The sequence below is a fragment of the Sordaria macrospora genome, chromosome 1 (genome assembly GCF_033870435.1).
Source record: "Sordaria macrospora chromosome 1, complete sequence".
Lineage (NCBI taxonomy): Eukaryota > Fungi > Ascomycota > Sordariomycetes > Sordariales > Sordariaceae > Sordaria > Sordaria macrospora.
Genome location: NC_089371.1, coordinates 1,914,889 through 1,931,796, shown reverse-complemented (window position 1 = coordinate 1,931,796; position 16,908 = coordinate 1,914,889). Strand labels below are relative to the sequence as shown.

At 51.4% G+C, this 16,908-nt stretch overlaps 6 protein-coding genes and 1 non-coding gene across 7 annotated transcripts; 3 read left to right on the top strand and 4 right to left on the bottom strand.

Moving 5' to 3' along the window:
* Positions 1 to 4: 4 nt before the first annotated feature.
* Positions 5 to 77, bottom strand: SMAC4_13026. Its single transcript has one exon. It is a non-coding gene; the product is annotated as a tRNA-Lys (tRNA).
* A 52-nt stretch (positions 78 to 129) lies between these two features.
* Positions 130 to 2,220, bottom strand: SMAC4_05399 (uncharacterized protein). The gene is made up of 3 exons (XM_003347052.2): positions 1,100 to 2,220; positions 532 to 1,015; positions 130 to 464 (listed from the first exon to the last, which is right to left on the bottom strand). Exons 1-3 carry the CDS (start codon positions 1,600 to 1,602, stop codon positions 411 to 413), a joined length of 1,041 nt encoding a protein of 346 aa, XP_003347100.1. The 5' UTR covers positions 1,603 to 2,220; the 3' UTR covers positions 130 to 410.
* A 777-nt stretch (positions 2,221 to 2,997) lies between these two features.
* On the top strand, positions 2,998 to 8,688 carry SMAC4_05400 (uncharacterized protein). The gene is made up of 3 exons (XM_003347053.2): positions 2,998 to 3,271; positions 3,343 to 6,379; positions 6,461 to 8,688. Exons 1-3 carry the CDS (start codon positions 3,240 to 3,242, stop codon positions 6,551 to 6,553), a joined length of 3,162 nt encoding a protein of 1,053 aa, XP_003347101.1. The 5' UTR covers positions 2,998 to 3,239; the 3' UTR covers positions 6,554 to 8,688.
* A 1,290-nt stretch (positions 8,689 to 9,978) lies between these two features.
* On the bottom strand, positions 9,979 to 11,408 carry SMAC4_05401 (uncharacterized protein). Its single transcript, XM_003347054.2, has 3 exons — positions 11,131 to 11,408; positions 10,355 to 11,071; positions 9,979 to 10,294 (listed from the first exon to the last, which is right to left on the bottom strand). The coding sequence occupies exons 1-3, from the start codon at positions 11,348 to 11,350 to the stop codon at positions 10,275 to 10,277; spliced, it is 957 nt and encodes a 318-aa protein (XP_003347102.2). The 5' UTR covers positions 11,351 to 11,408; the 3' UTR covers positions 9,979 to 10,274.
* A 312-nt stretch (positions 11,409 to 11,720) lies between these two features.
* On the bottom strand, positions 11,721 to 13,385 carry SMAC4_05402 (uncharacterized protein; the record flags this gene model as incomplete). The annotated part of the gene is made up of 5 exons (XM_003347055.2): positions 12,966 to 13,385; positions 12,189 to 12,908; positions 12,073 to 12,117; positions 11,924 to 12,025; positions 11,721 to 11,867 (listed from the first exon to the last, which is right to left on the bottom strand). Exons 1-5 carry the CDS (start codon positions 13,029 to 13,031, stop codon positions 11,721 to 11,723), a joined length of 1,080 nt encoding a protein of 359 aa, XP_003347103.1. The 5' UTR covers positions 13,032 to 13,385.
* A 193-nt stretch (positions 13,386 to 13,578) lies between these two features.
* On the top strand, positions 13,579 to 14,479 carry SMAC4_05403 (uncharacterized protein). Its single transcript, XM_003347056.2, has 3 exons — positions 13,579 to 13,917; positions 13,972 to 14,149; positions 14,287 to 14,479. Exons 1-3 carry the CDS (start codon positions 13,763 to 13,765, stop codon positions 14,326 to 14,328), a joined length of 375 nt encoding a protein of 124 aa, XP_003347104.1. The 5' UTR covers positions 13,579 to 13,762; the 3' UTR covers positions 14,329 to 14,479.
* A 399-nt stretch (positions 14,480 to 14,878) lies between these two features.
* Positions 14,879 to 16,299, top strand: SMAC4_05404 (uncharacterized protein). The gene is made up of 3 exons (XM_003347057.2): positions 14,879 to 15,155; positions 15,209 to 15,480; positions 15,538 to 16,299. Exons 1-3 carry the CDS (start codon positions 14,977 to 14,979, stop codon positions 15,948 to 15,950), a joined length of 864 nt encoding a protein of 287 aa, XP_003347105.1. The 5' UTR covers positions 14,879 to 14,976; the 3' UTR covers positions 15,951 to 16,299.
* Positions 16,300 to 16,908: the final 609 nt, after the last annotated feature.

The following is a 16,908-nucleotide window of genomic DNA, read 5'->3' as shown; positions in this document are numbered from 1 at the left end:
ATTGAGCCCGACGTGGGGGTCGAACCCACAACCTTGAGATTAAGAGTCTCACGCTCTACCGATTGAGCTAGCCGGGCGGTTGTTAACCGCCTTGGGGATTGTTGAAGGATAGTACCGAGTCACGCATAGATATAATGCTAAAGATGAAAAATTGTATTTCTTGATAAAAACATTATTGTCTTCTGATGACTGAGTGTTGTCGTCCCTCCTTCCTTGATCACCGCCAGTCCAGTTCAGTTATCCATTCCGCAGTAACTCCAAAAGTCCCATAATGCTCCATTACCCAAGTAACCCAAAACCTGCCCCCACTGAAGTAAAGAGCATAACAAGAAAAAGAGAAGATGCTACCGGTAGCGTCGGTTAATGTCAAAACGAGGTTCATGACACGAAGTGGTCGGCAGTCTTCCGACTTAGACACCCATGGTGAAGTCATGCTCGATGCCGGGAGTGACGCTGGCGATGAACTACAAGAGGAAAGGTCAGCATACAAGCAACACATATGCGTAATCAGCGGGTTCTGGGTAAACAAACCTTCAGGAACACCACCAGGTACTGATCCACACGAATAGCCACTTCCTGGTCGGTGACATCATGCGGAACCTCCTCCCACTCGGCATCTTCGCCGGGAGCGGCCTCAACAGCGTTCGCATGTGCCCCGCTGACATCCAACTTGTTGATCTCATCCACGAGACCTTCCATCCCTTGCTCGCTTCCGGAACCCTGGCCGGCCTTCATCTTCTCACGACGGAGCTTGAGGGCGGCATCAGCCCGATCTAGCAACGTCTTCATGACGGAGGCGTGACGGCAGGGGTGCACGCTGGCCATCTTGACGCTGTGTGAGAAGAAGGGGAAGTCTTCGAGTGTTACGGTCTTGTCCTTGTAGTCGCCGACGATGTCCTCCATCATCAGATGAGGGGGAAGTGGCTGCCCGTTGGCGAGATAGCCCGACATGTACATGCGTGGGCACTTGTAGGCGTTGGCGTAGGTGATGTAGAGGGTGTAGGTGCGTTTTCCACTGTAGGTAAGAGGCGGCCAGGTTAGCATATGTTCAACTGCTGCTGGCTCATGAACTGCTGGGGATGTGTGGATGTTATCTCACCTGTTCGAGTTATCGCCCTCGGCCCGGATGATGGCCTCGTCGTCATCGTCATCTTCCATATCAGGAATGTCATCCTCATCCACAACCTCCCTATCTCCAACGTTGCCGGCATCGTCGATGTTGCGAACCTCTCGTACCCTAAGGGGCTGTGAGCTGGTCATGCTACCAGTCCGCAACCAGCCGTCATCGTCGTCACCGCCCTTGTTGCCCTCAACGAGGGCCTCCTCGTGACCTGCATCGCCAGCAAAGTCATTGTTCAAGCGTCGATGGCAGGGAACATGTCGTGTAACGAGGAACTGCTTTCCGGCTGGCAGAAATGTGAGGCGCTTGCTTGGTGAATCGGCATCGGCCCATGACCACGACGGAAACTTGAAGGTGAGGTAGTCACCGGCGGCCACGAACTCTTCTGGGGTGATCTGCCCCGTGTTGCGGAATGTCGAGGTATGGCTAACGGGCGTGTACTTGTCGAGGAGGGTGGCAGCGGTTGATCTAAGGAAGTTCATCTTGAAATCGGTAAATCGATGGATGATAACTGTGTATTGTAGGTAAATCGATGGACGAGGAGGTTAACTGGCGGAGTTAGGCTTTCGGAGGCCCTCCTGACCGTAAAGGTGTTTGTTGTAGGCTGTCAAATGGGGGACTATGGGAGATAGGCGATGAAAGGCGGGGTCGGGTAGATATGCTTTCGTCTGTTGCACTGGCGGTCGCGGTAAGGTTGACCTCGAACGGTGCTCAAAGGGCGGTTTCGTTTGATGGTTGTGGGAGGGAAAAAAGAAGAGAACGAGGAGAGCTGATGGGAGGATAAGTCGAGGATAAAGCAAATCACAAAGCAGATGCCCGTGATGCGAACGATGCAGCACTTGGGAGAATGAGGCTGCCGAACGTCAAGTGACGAACACTGGGGAAGCCCGTGATAGTGACTGGGCAGGGGTGTGATGTGGATGACGGGATGGCGCCAAGCTTGCGCAACCAACATGCCCGTGTCCTGGCAGCCTTTGTGGCTCCTGGCCCGCTGTTCAGTAAGGTGCCTGGAGTGAGGTGCGGGGCCTCCAGATAAAGCGTAGCGATCACACAGCGGTCTGCCCTTGTGAGAGATGCCTCCGTAGAGGTCAGTTACCCATCAAGGTACAATCTCGTGTACTCTATCTGAAGGTACAATGGTACATGCTCTGCGCCGGCGAGAATACGCTGACGTTGAGGTACCTGGAAATAGGGTCCCTGAGGTGGGTACCTCTGACGAGCACAGCGGGGTTTCAGACGGGATGACAGAATGAGAACAGAGCTTCTTGCGGTGCGGTGCGGTGCTACAAACAAACGAAGATGGAAGGTGAACCATCCAACAGAGATGAGTTTGTACTCAATTGGAGGTTGAAAGGAAGAGATGGAATGCACCACTGGATCTGGCTCTGCGGTAAACAGTGGAAATTCAGTAGTGTCGGTTGCGACTGCCACAAGTTCGATACATCCCGTCGGGAAGTGATACCTACGCAGCCACCAAAATCCGCAAGAGGTTGATGCCTGTCCTGGAGATCTTCAACGCCCCATCTCCATGTGCACATTCGAGCTAGGAGCCTCGAACAACATTCATGAAGAAGACCTTGAAGATTTGACAGCAGACTGCCAGCGGGCAAGGGGCATTCAGGGAGTCAAAATGACGGTTTGGTCATTAATGAATCTTAAATTAGCGGGCCGTCAATCGGGTCTTCATTGCAATGTCCCCCCACCCCGAAAACATTCCGGCATTTCCATTGGCCATATCTGCCAAGGCGAGATGGTGGGAGCTGCGAGACCGAAGGTGGCTGTACCCGGACGCCGTGCGACCTTCCAGAACCTGGAACCTCCTGTTTCTTCTCCAACCACAGGTGTCATAGCTCACTTTCCTGTTGGTCCAAGTGGAAAGGCTGACGACGACGACGACGCCGACGACAAGACCGTCGCCGCGTGATATTCTCGAGTTTCTCTGACCTATTGTTTAGTTTGGACCACTTCTTGTGCTTTAATTGAAACACCTCCAAACCCGCGCGCCCAACACTCTGCCGGGACGGGTCGTTGTCGCATTCCTAATAACTCGCCAACTGCCAACTCCATCTACACCTAATATAATCATTACAAAGACACGGCATTCCGTTGACTGTCCGACATGGCGACCATAAGAAGTCTCGATCATACCAAGTACGCCCGTCCAATTTCACCTCCCAAATAGCTAATGCGCATGTATACTGACCGATGCTGCCGCTACACAGATCGGAAGCCGAACTGGCCATTAATATCCGAAAGGCCACCAGCGCCGAAGAGACTGCCCCGAAACGCAAGCATGTTCGAAGCTGTATCGTATACACCTGGGACCACAAGTCCTCCCAGTCCTTCTGGGCAGGCATGAAGGTCCAGCCCATCATGGCCGACGAGGTCCAGACCTTCAAGGCCCTCATCACCATTCACAAGGTCCTCCAGGAAGGCCACCCGGCGACGTTGAGGGAGGCCATGGCCAACCGCGGCTGGATCGACAGTCTGAACCGTGGCATGGGCGGCGAAGGCATGCGCGGATATGGGCCGCTGATCAAGGAATACGTCTACTACCTCCTGGCGAAGCTTTCATTCCACCAACAACACCCCGAGTTCAACGGCACGTTTGAGTACGAGGAATACATCAGTCTTAAGGCCATCAACGATCCCAACGAGGGCTACGAAACGATCACAGACCTCATGACGCTTCAGGACAAGATTGACCAATTCCAGAAGCTTATCTTCTCTCACTTCCGGAACGTCGGCAACAACGAGTGCAGGATATCGGCCCTTGTCCCTCTGGTCACCGAAAGCTATGGCATCTACAAGTTCATCACTAGCATGCTTCGCGCCATGCACTCCTCAACTGGCGACGTCGATGCGTTGGAGCCATTGCGCGGAAGATACGATGCCCAGCACTACCGCCTGGTTAAGTTTTACTACGAGTGCTCGAACCTTCGATATCTCACCAGTTTGATCACGATTCCCAAACTTCCCCAAGATCCGCCCAACCTTTTGGCCGAGGACGAAAACGCTCCTGCTTTGCCTGCTCGGCCAAAGCACGAAATCGAAAAGCGCCCAACACCTCCGCCTCCAGCGCCGAAATCCGAAGAGCCCGATGACATGGCCGAGTTCTGGAAGAACGAGCTTGACAGGCAGAACCGGGAATACGAGGAGCAGCAGCGAGTTTTGGAAGCACAGCAGCAGCAGGCGTTGCTAGCGCAGCAACAAGCACAACTACAAGCACAACGTGATTTCGAAGAACAACAACGTCGGTTGATGGAGCAACAGCAAAGGGAGCAAGAGCAATTGATGGCCCAGCAGACACAATGGCAGACTCAAGGTCGCCTTGCTGAGCTTGAACAGGAGAATCTGAACGCCCGTGCCCAGTACGAGCGTGATCAGCTCATGCTTCAGCAGTACGATCAAAGGGTCAAGGCTTTGGAAAGCGAGTTGCAACAGATCCAGGGTAACTATGGCCAGCAAATCGGCAGCAGGGATGACCAGATTCGTGCTTTACAAGAACAGCTCAACACTTGGAGGACAAAGTATGAAGCGCTTGCAAAGCTCTACTCCCAGCTTCGTCACGAGCATCTCGACCTCCTCCAAAAGTTCAAGTCGGTGCAGCTCAAGGCGGCCTCGGCTCAGGAAGCGATTGAGAAGCGGGAGAAGCTTGAGCGTGAGATCAAGACCAAGAACTTGGAGCTGGCAGACATGATTAGAGAGCGCGATAGGGCCCTTCATGAAAAGGACAGGCTGTCAGGCTCGAACAAGGATGAAGTTGAGAAGCTCAAGAGGGAGCTGCGTATGGCCTTGGACCGCGCCGATAATCTCGAGCGCAGCAAGGGCAACGAGCTTTCTACAATGCTCTCCAAGTACAACCGCGAGATGGCCGATCTAGAGGAAGCTTTGCGTATCAAGTCCCGAGCATTGGAGGAGGCCCAATCCAAGCTACGGGATGGCAGCTCTGATCTTGAAGCGCTGCTTCGCGAGAAGGAGGAGGAGCTCGAGGTATACAAGGCCGGCATGGACCAGACACTGATTGAGCTCAGCGAGCTCAGGAACAACCAGGGTGTCTCCGATTCTGCCCTTGACGGCCAGCTCGACGCTTTGATCCTCTCACAGCTGGAGAAGGTCAACGAGATTATCGACTCTGTGCTGCAAGCTAGCGTTCAGCGTGTTGATGATGCCATGTATGAGCTCGACTCCACCATGTCAGCCGGAAACCAGAACGCCTCGCCTTCCTATGTCCTCTCGCAGATTGAAAAGGCGTCTGCCAGTGCCACGGAGTTTGCTACCGCTTTCAACGTTTTCATTGCCGACGGTCCCAGCAGCAGCCCGGCGGAACTGATCAAGAACGCCAACATCTTTGCTGGTGCCATCGCGGATGTGTGCAGCAATACCAAGGGTCTCGTTCGTCTCGCTACTGACGAGAAGAAGGGTGACTCCTTGATGAACGGTGCCCGTTCATCCGCTCATTCAACAGTCAAGTTCTTCCGCGGTCTGTTGAGCTTCCGCCTTGAGGGCATGGATCCGCTTCAGAAGACGGATGTTGTTATCAACAGCAACAACGATGTCCAGATCAACCTGCAAAAGCTGAACAAGCTTGTCGAGACCTTCGCCCCTGGCTTCGGTCAGCTGGCCAACAAGGGTGACCTTGGCGACATCGTCGATCAAGAACTCAGCAAGGCCGCCGATGCCATTGCTGCTGCCGTTGCCCGTCTGCAGAAGCTCAAGAACAAGCCTCGCGATGGCTACACTACCTACGAACTCAAGGTCCACGACTCCATCCTCGATGCCGCCATGGCCATTACTACCGCCATTTCTCAGCTCATCAAGGCGGCCACCGCTACACAGCAGGAGATCGTGCAGGCTGGTCGTGGTTCGTCTTCGCGCACTGCCTTCTACAAGAAGAACAACAGATGGACCGAGGGTCTCATTTCCGCCGCCAAGGCTGTAGCCAACTCCACCAGCACCCTTATCGAGACTGCCGACGGTGTTCTCTCCAACCGCAACAGCCCCGAGCAGCTCATCGTTGCATCTAACAATGTTGCGGCCTCCACCGCCCAGCTTGTGGCTGCCAGCCGTGTAAAGGCCGGCTTCATGAGCAAGAACCAGGAGAGTCTGGAGGAAGCCAGCAAGGCTGTCGGTGCCGCCTGCCGTGCGCTCGTTAGACAGGTCCAGAGCATGATCAAGGACCGCAATGCCGATGACGAGCAAGTGGACTACAGCAAGCTTGGGTCGCATGAGTTCAAGGTGCGCGAGATGGAGCAACAGGTACGTATTTCTCCTAATTCCGTCTATCTTCTGTTGTTCCTGATGATCGTTTGTTGCTAATCATGTTTTTCTCTTTCACAGGTCGAAATCCTCCAACTCGAAAATGCACTCAACGCTGCTCGCTACAGACTCGGCGAGATGCGCAAGATTTCGTATCAGCAAGACGAGGATTAATCGTCCTGCAATACGTGGCGATGCTGTGGCATACTCGGTTCTTCATTCCTCTCGCTGGCTTCACGCTTCAGTGCGCGCCGTGAGCACACACGCCCGACGATATTCGCTTCCCCTATCTTGTTCTCGGTTCCGCAATATCTTCCAAAGTTTTCATCAGACGTCTTTATATCTTAGCAATGTGCTATGTACCCCTCTGTACCTAGTTCCGCATTCCCTTTTTGGAGATGTCATCAGGTGTTAGTGTTAAACTTAATTCCACTTACCTTGTCCTTCTTCGTCTGCTCAGTCGTGAACTGAATGGCCTTGGCCTCGGATCTGTGTCCTCTTCACTTTTGGGTGGCTTTTTCGTATCACCTAGGACAAACGCCACTCCTGCTGTCATCATGTCGGCTTCCGTACGTCATTTTGCTTCTTGTTTCGCAAAAAAAGTTGTTCGTTTTCGGTCCAGTGGCTTCGAAGTTTCCCGTTCTCCCTCCCATCCGAGAGTTCGCGTCGTAGTCTTTTTTCGTTCGGTGGATGTGTTCTCAGTCGGTCGGTCGGTCGGTCTGTTTCGTTTCGTTCATGAAGCGGAAGGCTTGATTTCTGGATGGCGAGAAAACATATTTAGAGTCTGGAAGAAGAGTCCAAGTCAAGTTTCGTTGTCCCCGCCCTCTTCCTTACCCGGTCGGTCAACTTTTTTTTCGTCCTGTCGTTAAGTTGTCTCTCCAGGTTCAAGACTTCTGTTTCCCTCTAATCCTCTTTCCCCTTTCCGTCCGCGTGTTCTTCTTGATAGATGTAGTCTGTCTCATCTTGGCTTCTCTCTCTTTATCGCCCTCCTTGTTGCTTTTCCCGTTTTTTCCCCCATCCTCGCACTGGCAGGGTATGTTGATGTCCAGCCGCCAGCATATCCCGGTTCCTTCCCTCGGTGGGTTGGCGCTTGTCTCTTGTCGCCCCGGTGCTGCTTCAGAGTCGTGGTCGCCGTTGTCGTACTAGCTGATCGCTTGGATGGATGGTGAATGGATGGATACCTTACCAGTGCCAGGTTCCAGATTTTGGATCCAGTGGTGGTCGGCGCGGATAGAAGGTTGCGATGTCCAAGAGCGATATCTCCTTGCGTTCTCGATCATGGTCCCATTTCCCTCTTCTCTTCCTCCTTCTGGTTCCATCCTGGTTGTTTGATCCTCCATGAATCGATCCGATGTTCGACATCCGACATCCGAAATCCCAAGTCCACCACTGTCCTTGGCCTCGCTTGCCTGAACCGCCGCTACTGGCTGTGATAGTATCGGATCGCTCTCCTGGTGGTCGTGTGCTCGCCTTTGCGCTGGGGCTTGGGTTTGAGGGTCCTGGGTTGTCGTATGTAGGATGGTAAGGTAGACTGAGGCGCGTCAGGTTAAGGAGGTGGTGCTGGTGGTGGAGGGGTTGGAAGTGGACGGAGTCTCTGCGCAAAACTACATTTAGTTCTGGATCTGTGAGTATTTCAACGATGAACTCATTGTGTTTAAGTACCTATTCTAGACTTACGACAATAGGAATCCAGGCCGTAACGAAACCGCGAGGAAGTATGTCATGTGCTTTTGCGGCCGTCATGCAGCGTATGGATCGTAGTTGTTGGAGATCTTTAACACACCATCCTGGATCCCAGTTTTCGCGAGTTTATACGGCATTGGAGAAGAAGATCTAGGGTGACCAGAAGTGAAAAGGTCAGACCAAGTATGGCGTGTGGGACCGACGCATATTTGGATCTCGACCCCACACATATTAGTAAGTCCGCTTGCACACCACAAGGTAAGGTGGAAGCCTAAAACAGGTACTGATCCAGTGTCTAACACCGTCTTCACTCGACAGCGAATCTGAAAACAAGGGCTGCGGGCATATTGTCATCTAGCCGTCTCAAATCAGAAAGGGTATCATTGGTATTTTAACGAGCCTGGAATTTAGGTACGTGAGCTAACTACGGTTCACAGAAGCAGATATATCTTTTTACCTGATGAAACACCGTAGTCACACATGTTCCTTTTCTTGTAAGCACTCTGAGCCTATGTACTACACATCCGACTCTGAAAGGACGGACTCTAGATCCGTATTCTTCTGGTATACAGAAAGTCAAAATTTGGTACGATAAGCAAAACAGGCTTCATGTATCATGCATCAACAGACAATGTGAAGACACAGAGTGAAAACAGATTTTATATCCGTAGAGGTAGGCACAAACTTCGGTAGAAGCTTTCCTTCCAACTAGCCGCTCGGAAGTATTACACGAGTTACGAGATTTCATATCGCAGAATGAAAATTTTGAGCTAATAGGATTGACCGTCAAGCATGTGTGCAGTCACACACAAGACATGTTTGCAAGTCAGGCGATCTCGCTAGCAATTCCAAGCCACGGACTAAGCAAGCATACTAGCAAACACTCCGCCTGCCACGCCACTGATTGACATATCATTTTTGAGAGTTCATTAGGGACAAGCAAGACCACCTCGAAGATTAGTATGAAATTTGGAATCAAACAGAACGCGTAATCATCCATGGTTCTGCCTGTTTTATACACTAGTATGTTGCACACGTTGATACATTTCCGGGTTCTACCCGGACGTGTTGGTTACATCCGGAAAGTGCCTGTGGATGCTACACTAGACTTGCCCAGTAAGAAAATTCCCTAGGGCAGACTTAATAGTACATTCGACCTCTGTTTCCAGTAGCCTGAAATATCAAGCTACTCAACAACTATTTGTGGAGAACTATTATATGATCTGTCTCATACTATAAAGTTTTATATACTACCTAGCGTAATGCGTCGTAATGCTCGGTATTCACTTGTGTACGCTCTTGCAGACACAGTACAGATACCGAAGGCACACATGATATCCTGTATGCAGTACGCACGGGGCTCCACATGGAATGCAAGGGAGCTGAAAACAAGAATACGATATTATTGGTCAAAAGCGGAAGCTCCGGGTGAGTGTAGGATCCAGCGTCCGTCTTGTGCAATTGCTCAAGACAGATTGTACACTACTGGGGATGGCTTTAGGGACATGACGATTAACGACAACGATTACAAACGCACGATGATGAGATTTGGTTCTTCCTCCAGATAATGAATCCTTATGGCTACCGTACTTGAAGCCGGCGCGAAACCTTGACGGGATGCTAACTCTCTCGAATAGAATGTACATCTCTTGTACCTTCCTTGTACAAAGAGACCTGGACGGGAAGCAGCTGGGGCTGATGCGGATCTCCCAGAAGCCGCAAGTTACCTCAAAGCAACACGAGGCAACTTTGGGACACGGATCCATAAATGAGGGGTACGTCTTGTACACTAATGTATTTAGTGCACACTGCTTCGCGACGGAACCGCGCTAGCGTGAGGTTGCATGCATAAGCGTTGGCGTCAGCGGCGGGCCATAGCTTTATCTCGACGACATGTCAAATCCGGCAATGATACCGTAGACGCTTTACGCTCAATTGATTCACTAGTGAAGGCCATCCCAGATCAGATGGTGGACGTCGCTGGTTTCAATCGATTTGATTTGATCCTGCCATCTAGACCTAGGCGGTTACCTGTCTCCTTGCCGAATAATTGCCCATTCCGCCCCATTGGATCCTGAAGTCTCATGACTTGCCCCGAATGAATGCACAAAGAAACCTAACTAGACCCTTTTCGCCATCGCTTTGTATGCACATACCACGAAACCAGATTTGACAAAGGAAAGGAAAGGAAAGTTGTGACTGTGCCGTACTTCTATGCTCCTCCATTGAATCCTGCCAAATCGTCAGCACACGAGTAAAGCTAAGTGACATGGCACCTCATCATCCACTAACCCATCATAGGAACATCCATAGCCAGAGCCATGTTGTAGGAATCATTACTGGTGGCGTTTCCATTCTCAAGTATGGAACCCAACAAGGTCTCAAACTGAGGTGAGTATCCGGACTCGGTGCCGAAATCTCCCTGCTGCATCCAATGAGGGAGTTGAAGAGTGGCGACGTCATCTGCCTCTGCAGCAACTGCGTGATTGCGAGGGAAGAGCGCCGACACACCGAGTTCAGAACTGTCAGCTTGGACGGCGTGTCTCTGCTGATAGTGAGGGCGCTTGTTGAACCAGATCATGTCGTAGCTAGGATCTGAAAGCTTGGCAATGACGAGGTGCTGGTTGTCGACTTGCAATCCGCCCTCCTGACACTTGGTGAACAGGCATAGGCCGTTCATGGGCTGGAGGTTCTTTCTAAACAAAGGCATAGCGATGCGCATAAGGTCGATAGTGCCGTTGGGCATCGTGACGAGGTCCCAGCCAAGCGTGGGCAAGTAGTTTTCGCGACCAAGCACTCCCATGACGGGGACAGCAAAGTGAAGCCAGTATTGCAGGGTAATCTTCTTCTCCCGCTGCGCGTTCGACTGCTCGAGGTAGTTGCGGATTGACGAATACACCGAGCACATGAAATCCCATTCGTTGTGAAAGGGATCGTGCTGCCAGAGGATGGTCATGAAGGGCGATCGCGCCTTCTGAGGAAACTGAGAGAAGAGCGGGGAATAGTACGCTGAAACAGAAAGGCAATCAGTATGGATCGTCGTCAAGATTGATTCAGATTTGACTTACATCTGAAACCCATGAAGCCGTTGACCTTCTTCTTTGGCGCGGGGGCTTGTGAAACAGGTTCGGGGATTTGGCGAACAGGACCAGGGCCGGGGGGCATCATGGCTAAGATAGCATTGACTGCTGCGTTGCGCTCGCCCTCAGGGAGTTTGGCGAACGTCTTGACGATTTGATCGACGCTGGACATCGTACTTCTGGTTGTTGAGTTCTGATTGGGGAACATTCAGCACGCGAGGAAGTGCAGCCGAGATTTAGGTTGTGAAGTTGATGTTCGAGGTAAGGTGGTGGGAGGGGGTGAAAGTGGAAGAGATGAACTGGGCTTTCTTAAATAAGAGGCATGGGGGTTGGTCGGTGAATTGGGTGGGGCGGCTTCTCTCCCTTCACTGCGCGACGACCGGGGCGAGGACGGGGTGGGGAGGAGGTTTGCTGCCTTGGGGGCGGAACTTCAAAAACGGGTTGGATTACATAAGACAGGGCAGCTTTGTGGACTTGGTAAGAACAAAAGTGAAAGCAATCTGATCGAATCATGGTTCATATACTTTCTTTGATTGAAACTAGCATGTACGTACGAGCCGCGGATTTTACCACCTCCATCAAATGTGATAAACGTGCTCCTCTTGCTGCACGCCCTCTCGAGGGTCAAAGTGATCCGCAAGACCCAGAATATCCCCCCAAAGAGCGGGTCGAGCGAAAACCTTGGAGAGAATACTAAACTGGCGCTCCTGGCTGTAATCCACAAACTGTCAATTGGTTGTTAGCACATTGTCATCCGTGAGCAGTGGGCGGAATTGCAAACCTCGCGTAAGCCTCCATGATGCCACACTACCTCAGGTTGTCCTTCTGCAACATAGCCAGGAGAAGATGCTGTCATGGCGAAGTCCAACTTCTTAAGGCGATCCTGTCATATATTAGTTGATAACCATTTAATGAGATGGAGAAACTTACATCTTGCTCAATTGGCGTGAGTGCTGGCGGCTGGGCGTGTTCATTCTATCTTGTGTCAGTGTTGAATTTTTTTTGATTTTCTTTTTTTGCAGCCTTTAACACATTGAAGGACTCACCTCTGTGTGAATTGTAGCCACTTGCTGATGCTCGCTGCTAATTTCGTCCTGAATAAACATAGCAGTTTCAGGGATGATCACAGGAAACTTTCGATGGCCATTGCGATCACTCTTGGGGGACGTGAAATCACCGAAGAGGTGAAGTGGCTTGTTGGGTTCAACTTCCACATTGCCAAAGAACTTGTGCCATGGAGTGCCTGGAACGCGCCTCAAAGGGTGATGTGTATGGTCAACATGCCAGTTCACTCCCCCCGCCTGCCCCACGACATCTCGCTTTGACCTGCGCACAACGTGACCACCCAACACATGCACCTCTTTTCCGCAGACCAGGCCAAATTCCTTTCCGGGAATCTCCTGAGCATCCTTGTGAATTGTAAGTGAGCGAAGCAGGCGCGTTGCAAACTGCTGGCCTTTGTAGGCAGCTTGTTGGAGTCTTTGATCTCCACCTGATGGCAATCCTCGTTTCTTCTCGAGAAACGAGAGGAAGTTGAGAATCATGTTTGTCGACTCAATGACGCAGCATGCTGCCTTGATGATTTTTTCCTCGTTGTTAGGCCCGAACTCGTTGCTAGACCCAAACCAGCTTTGGCGATACTTCGTTCTTTTCGTGCATAGCAAGATCTTGGCTTCATGAAAAAGACACTGAAGGTTCTCTTCGAACTCCTTGATTGCCTCTGAAAGGTGTGAACGAGAAAGCCTAGCCTGTAACTGATGGAGTTTCTGGCCAGTTCATCAGTGATAAGTAAATGAGTGTATCCAGGGTAGACATGTTGTTACCTTGTACACCATTTCGAGATCCTGGCCTTTCTGGCCCGAGGTGCGTTGCGTGTTGATGAGCTCCATGTCAGTCGCTAACGAAAAGGAAGACTCAACAGTGAGTGCTCGAGGAAGCTACAAGACGACCGCTGGGTGGCAGGAGAAGTTTTCTCGACAGGACGTTTCGAAGAAGTGAACAACTTAAGGACTCAGGTTCCCAAACTCTTTCGGGCGGCTTGCGTGCCGGTTTCAATCTCAGGTCCGTCCTATTGTTCTCCTGTGAGACTTGGGGCGGGTATCACTTGACCTGTGGGGTATTACATGCCAAATTTTGTCCCGAGTTCTTGTTATTCTCTCGTGAGGTTGGCAGAGGTCACTTGACTTGAGGGACATCGCATACCACATTTCATCCCAAATCCTTCCTATTGTTTTCCCGGCCAACCTTAGGGAAACTGTCAATTTGACCAATCACGTAAAGGTGTACAGCTGGCAAGCCACAGCAACAACAGTAAAAATGCGCACCCGTACCCGCGAACAATAGGATGATGTGCTGCGGGAGATAATTGGTCTGCCATTCACCATGACATTGACCGCACGCAGTGCAGATTGGATTGCCTACAAATACCTGCTCAATACATTAACAAAAGCCCGCTCTTCCTTTCTCCGACACAACACTCGTCAACTCTGTTCTCCAACAAAAGCAGTCCCGCCGTCATTCACGTTCATTCACGTCAATCTTCTTACACTTCGTCTATCCCATCCAATCTATCACCGCATCGAAGCACACCAGAAGTCGTCGTCTGCACCGCACTTTCAGCATGTCTGCCCCAGACGTTGACATAATCAGCGACATCGCGCCCGGTCTCAACCCTGTGACCGCCTTGCACTTTGGCAGGGTTCAGGTGATGCTGTTCAGGTCCCATCTGGCCGATTTCGCCGAGGAGGATCTTGTCTACGCAATGGAAAACGCAGCGTGAGTCTTGACCCAACAAACTTTCTTTCGTAGCTCATAACTGACTCCCGTTAGCGACGTACTTGGCGAAGAGGCTTGCCTCATGGTTGCCCCTAATGAGACAAGTGTCGCAATCTGCACGTTCCCAGTTGGCCTCATGATGATGGAATGGGGAAACTGGGACATACTCACAGGGAATGCCTTCTCGAGACACTCTTGCTTGTGCATCTGTAATGCTCAACAACGTAACCAAGTAGGCAAGCCTAGTTGAGTCAAGATCCCTCCAAGATGGTTATGCTTCAAACCCACGTTTGTTCGCAATTTGCCCTCGTACAATTGAACCTTCAGCGCTACAGCATTCTAACTAGCATGATGCAATCTCTAAAATAGGACGGATGCCAAAACAAAAACAACCCAGACATTCTCGCCTGATATCTGTTTGGTCAGCGCTCGCCATGCAGGCTGCTGAGGACGATGGTAAATGTCTGAACCGCCAAAACCATCATGGCGACGACTCGCGAAATGATCGCCGTTTAAAATATTTGGTGAACTTCCATTCACTTCAATTTGCAAGCTGCCAAGTCCCTCAACCTCCTAGATTCAGTGAATGAGAACCACGCCACAAAACGTCTCCTGCCCCACTCCCAGCCGTTGGCCTCCCTCTGAATAGAAAAAAGTTATTCAGGCCCAAAACAGCAAGGGCTGGACCTTACCGGTGACTTGGGATGACAACCAGTTTGCCAAAAGAGAGCCCTTACAGCCAATGATAGGGCTTACATCGAATCCCCGAGCCATTCACCGCCCAGTGACTGCTATTCAGGGCCGTGTCAATAACCGTCAATAAACAAAGCGGTTCCAACCAAAAATCCCGACGTCGTTGCCCCTCCTTATAATCTCCCTCCCTTCCAATTCTTCCTTTCTCCCACTCCTTACATTCCTCCGTCTACATCGCAACAATAGTCGACAACCAGGACCAATCTTCGCAATCAACCCACTCCCCCTTCCACTTTCAATTGCCCAAGTCTTTGACAATCTCAAGCATCTGCCTTGATCATCATCAACGGACAATCCATCGAAACAATGGAAGACAACTTGATGCACCCCGCTCCGACGTCAGCGGAACTCAGGGCCACCATGGCTTGGTCTCGCATCTCGAACCAACTTGGGCACTGGAACGACCGCAAGATCATTGCCATTCCTCTGAGCGACTTCACTATCGCCCACCCTGACATTCATGCTGGCATCGTCGCCGAATACAAGTAAGTGTCCTCACCCATCTCTCACCTTACCTTGTACTGACCATTTGCTTTAGGAAAGCGACTGGTGAAGAGGGCATGTTTGCTCGCGATACCGAGGCACTGGAGATCATGCTGCTTGGCCCCGTCAAGCTGTTCAAGCCCGATAGTGTCGTCGTTGAGGGCAATCTGTTCTGGGATCCCAAGGGCATCCATGCTGAGGCACCCAAGCAGCAGCAGAAGAAGAAGGCCAAGATTCCTCGTCCGCCCAATGCCTACATCTTGTACCGCAAGGACCATCATCGTCAGATCCGCGAACAGAACCCTGGACTGCACAACAATGAGATATGTAGGTCTCCTGTCACTATGATCTATATTGGTTGACCCTGAGACTAACCTCACTTAGCGGTCATTGTTGGCAACATGTGGCGTGATGAGCAGCCGCACATTCGCGACAAATATTTCAGCATGGCCAATGAGATCAAGGCTAGATTGTTGCTGGACAATCCCGACTATCGGTACAATCCCCGTCGGTCTCAGGACATTCGCAGGCGCGTTTCGCCGTATCTCAAGATCAAGCTCCTCAATTATGACGGCAACGGCAACCTTCTTTGGGGCACCGTTAACGCCGAGGATGCCGCGCTGATCCGCACTCACTTCCATGGAGTCGTCCGTGTCGAGGAAACAGACGAAGGTTGCAGAATTGTCTGCCGTCCTGTCGCAGGATCTAGGAAGCTTCGCGCCGCCAACGTAGACACATGGATGCCTCGCTATACGGTTGATGCCACTCCCATCTCTGAGGAAGATGAGGCAGCATAGGGTACGCTCTTTAACTTCAACGACCCCTTGGACGGTTTCTTTCCCATGAATGAACACCTCTGGGGCACCGCTACCCAAAACCCTTCCCCCGCTCTCGCCAACGTCCACGCACTCCTGGATTTTGGTCACCCCAACAGCGTGCAGGCAATCACCCAAAACATTCAGAACATGATCACCTAGGTCCATATCAATGACGCTGCCGCCGCTGCCACCGCTACGCCTGCCGTCAATCCGGTCATGGCTGACGATACCATCAACCCAGCGCTCATTTCCACTGTGAACACTAATACGCCCGTTCACCCTCACGGCGTCCATACCATTCCCGCCAACGCCACGGTCACGCCTTCTGCTAGTAGAAATTCGGTTCACATTCAAACACCCGGTCACCAGGGGTATCACCTCGTCAATGTCCCGCCTGCCAGCGAAAACATGGATACTGAGGACTGAGGTCGATGTTGCTGTGACCAAAGGACCAGCTGGTGTTCTTCTGGCACATTTATTAGTGCAGTTCAGCAACATCATCAGTCTCGATCCGTCTATGTGATCAGCCATTTCAATCAGCATCTCGATCTCAGTTTTGACATCACCGCAAAGTTACCTCTGCCTCGTCCTTCTTGGATTTGGCCATCAGACTTCTGCATACGACGACAAGACTTGGGTACCGGCATGGATATGGCACACACAGCAACGGGTCTCGGTTTCGTTTTCTCTCATCGTTCGCATTTTCCTTGGTTCGTTCTATTTTTGTCAAAGTCACAGCAAGAACAACAACATATCTTCCTCGACAGTTCGGCACCTGTCTCTCATTGGCACCGACTCATCCATACTGTTGGCGTTTTCTCTCGCCTTCGACATCTCAACTTTTCTCCCTCTTCGGAGTGGGATCTTAGCTGAAGGTGACAACGGGCGGTGCGACATAGGCGCTGGGCCGGTCAGAATCTGGGACCTGACAGTTCGA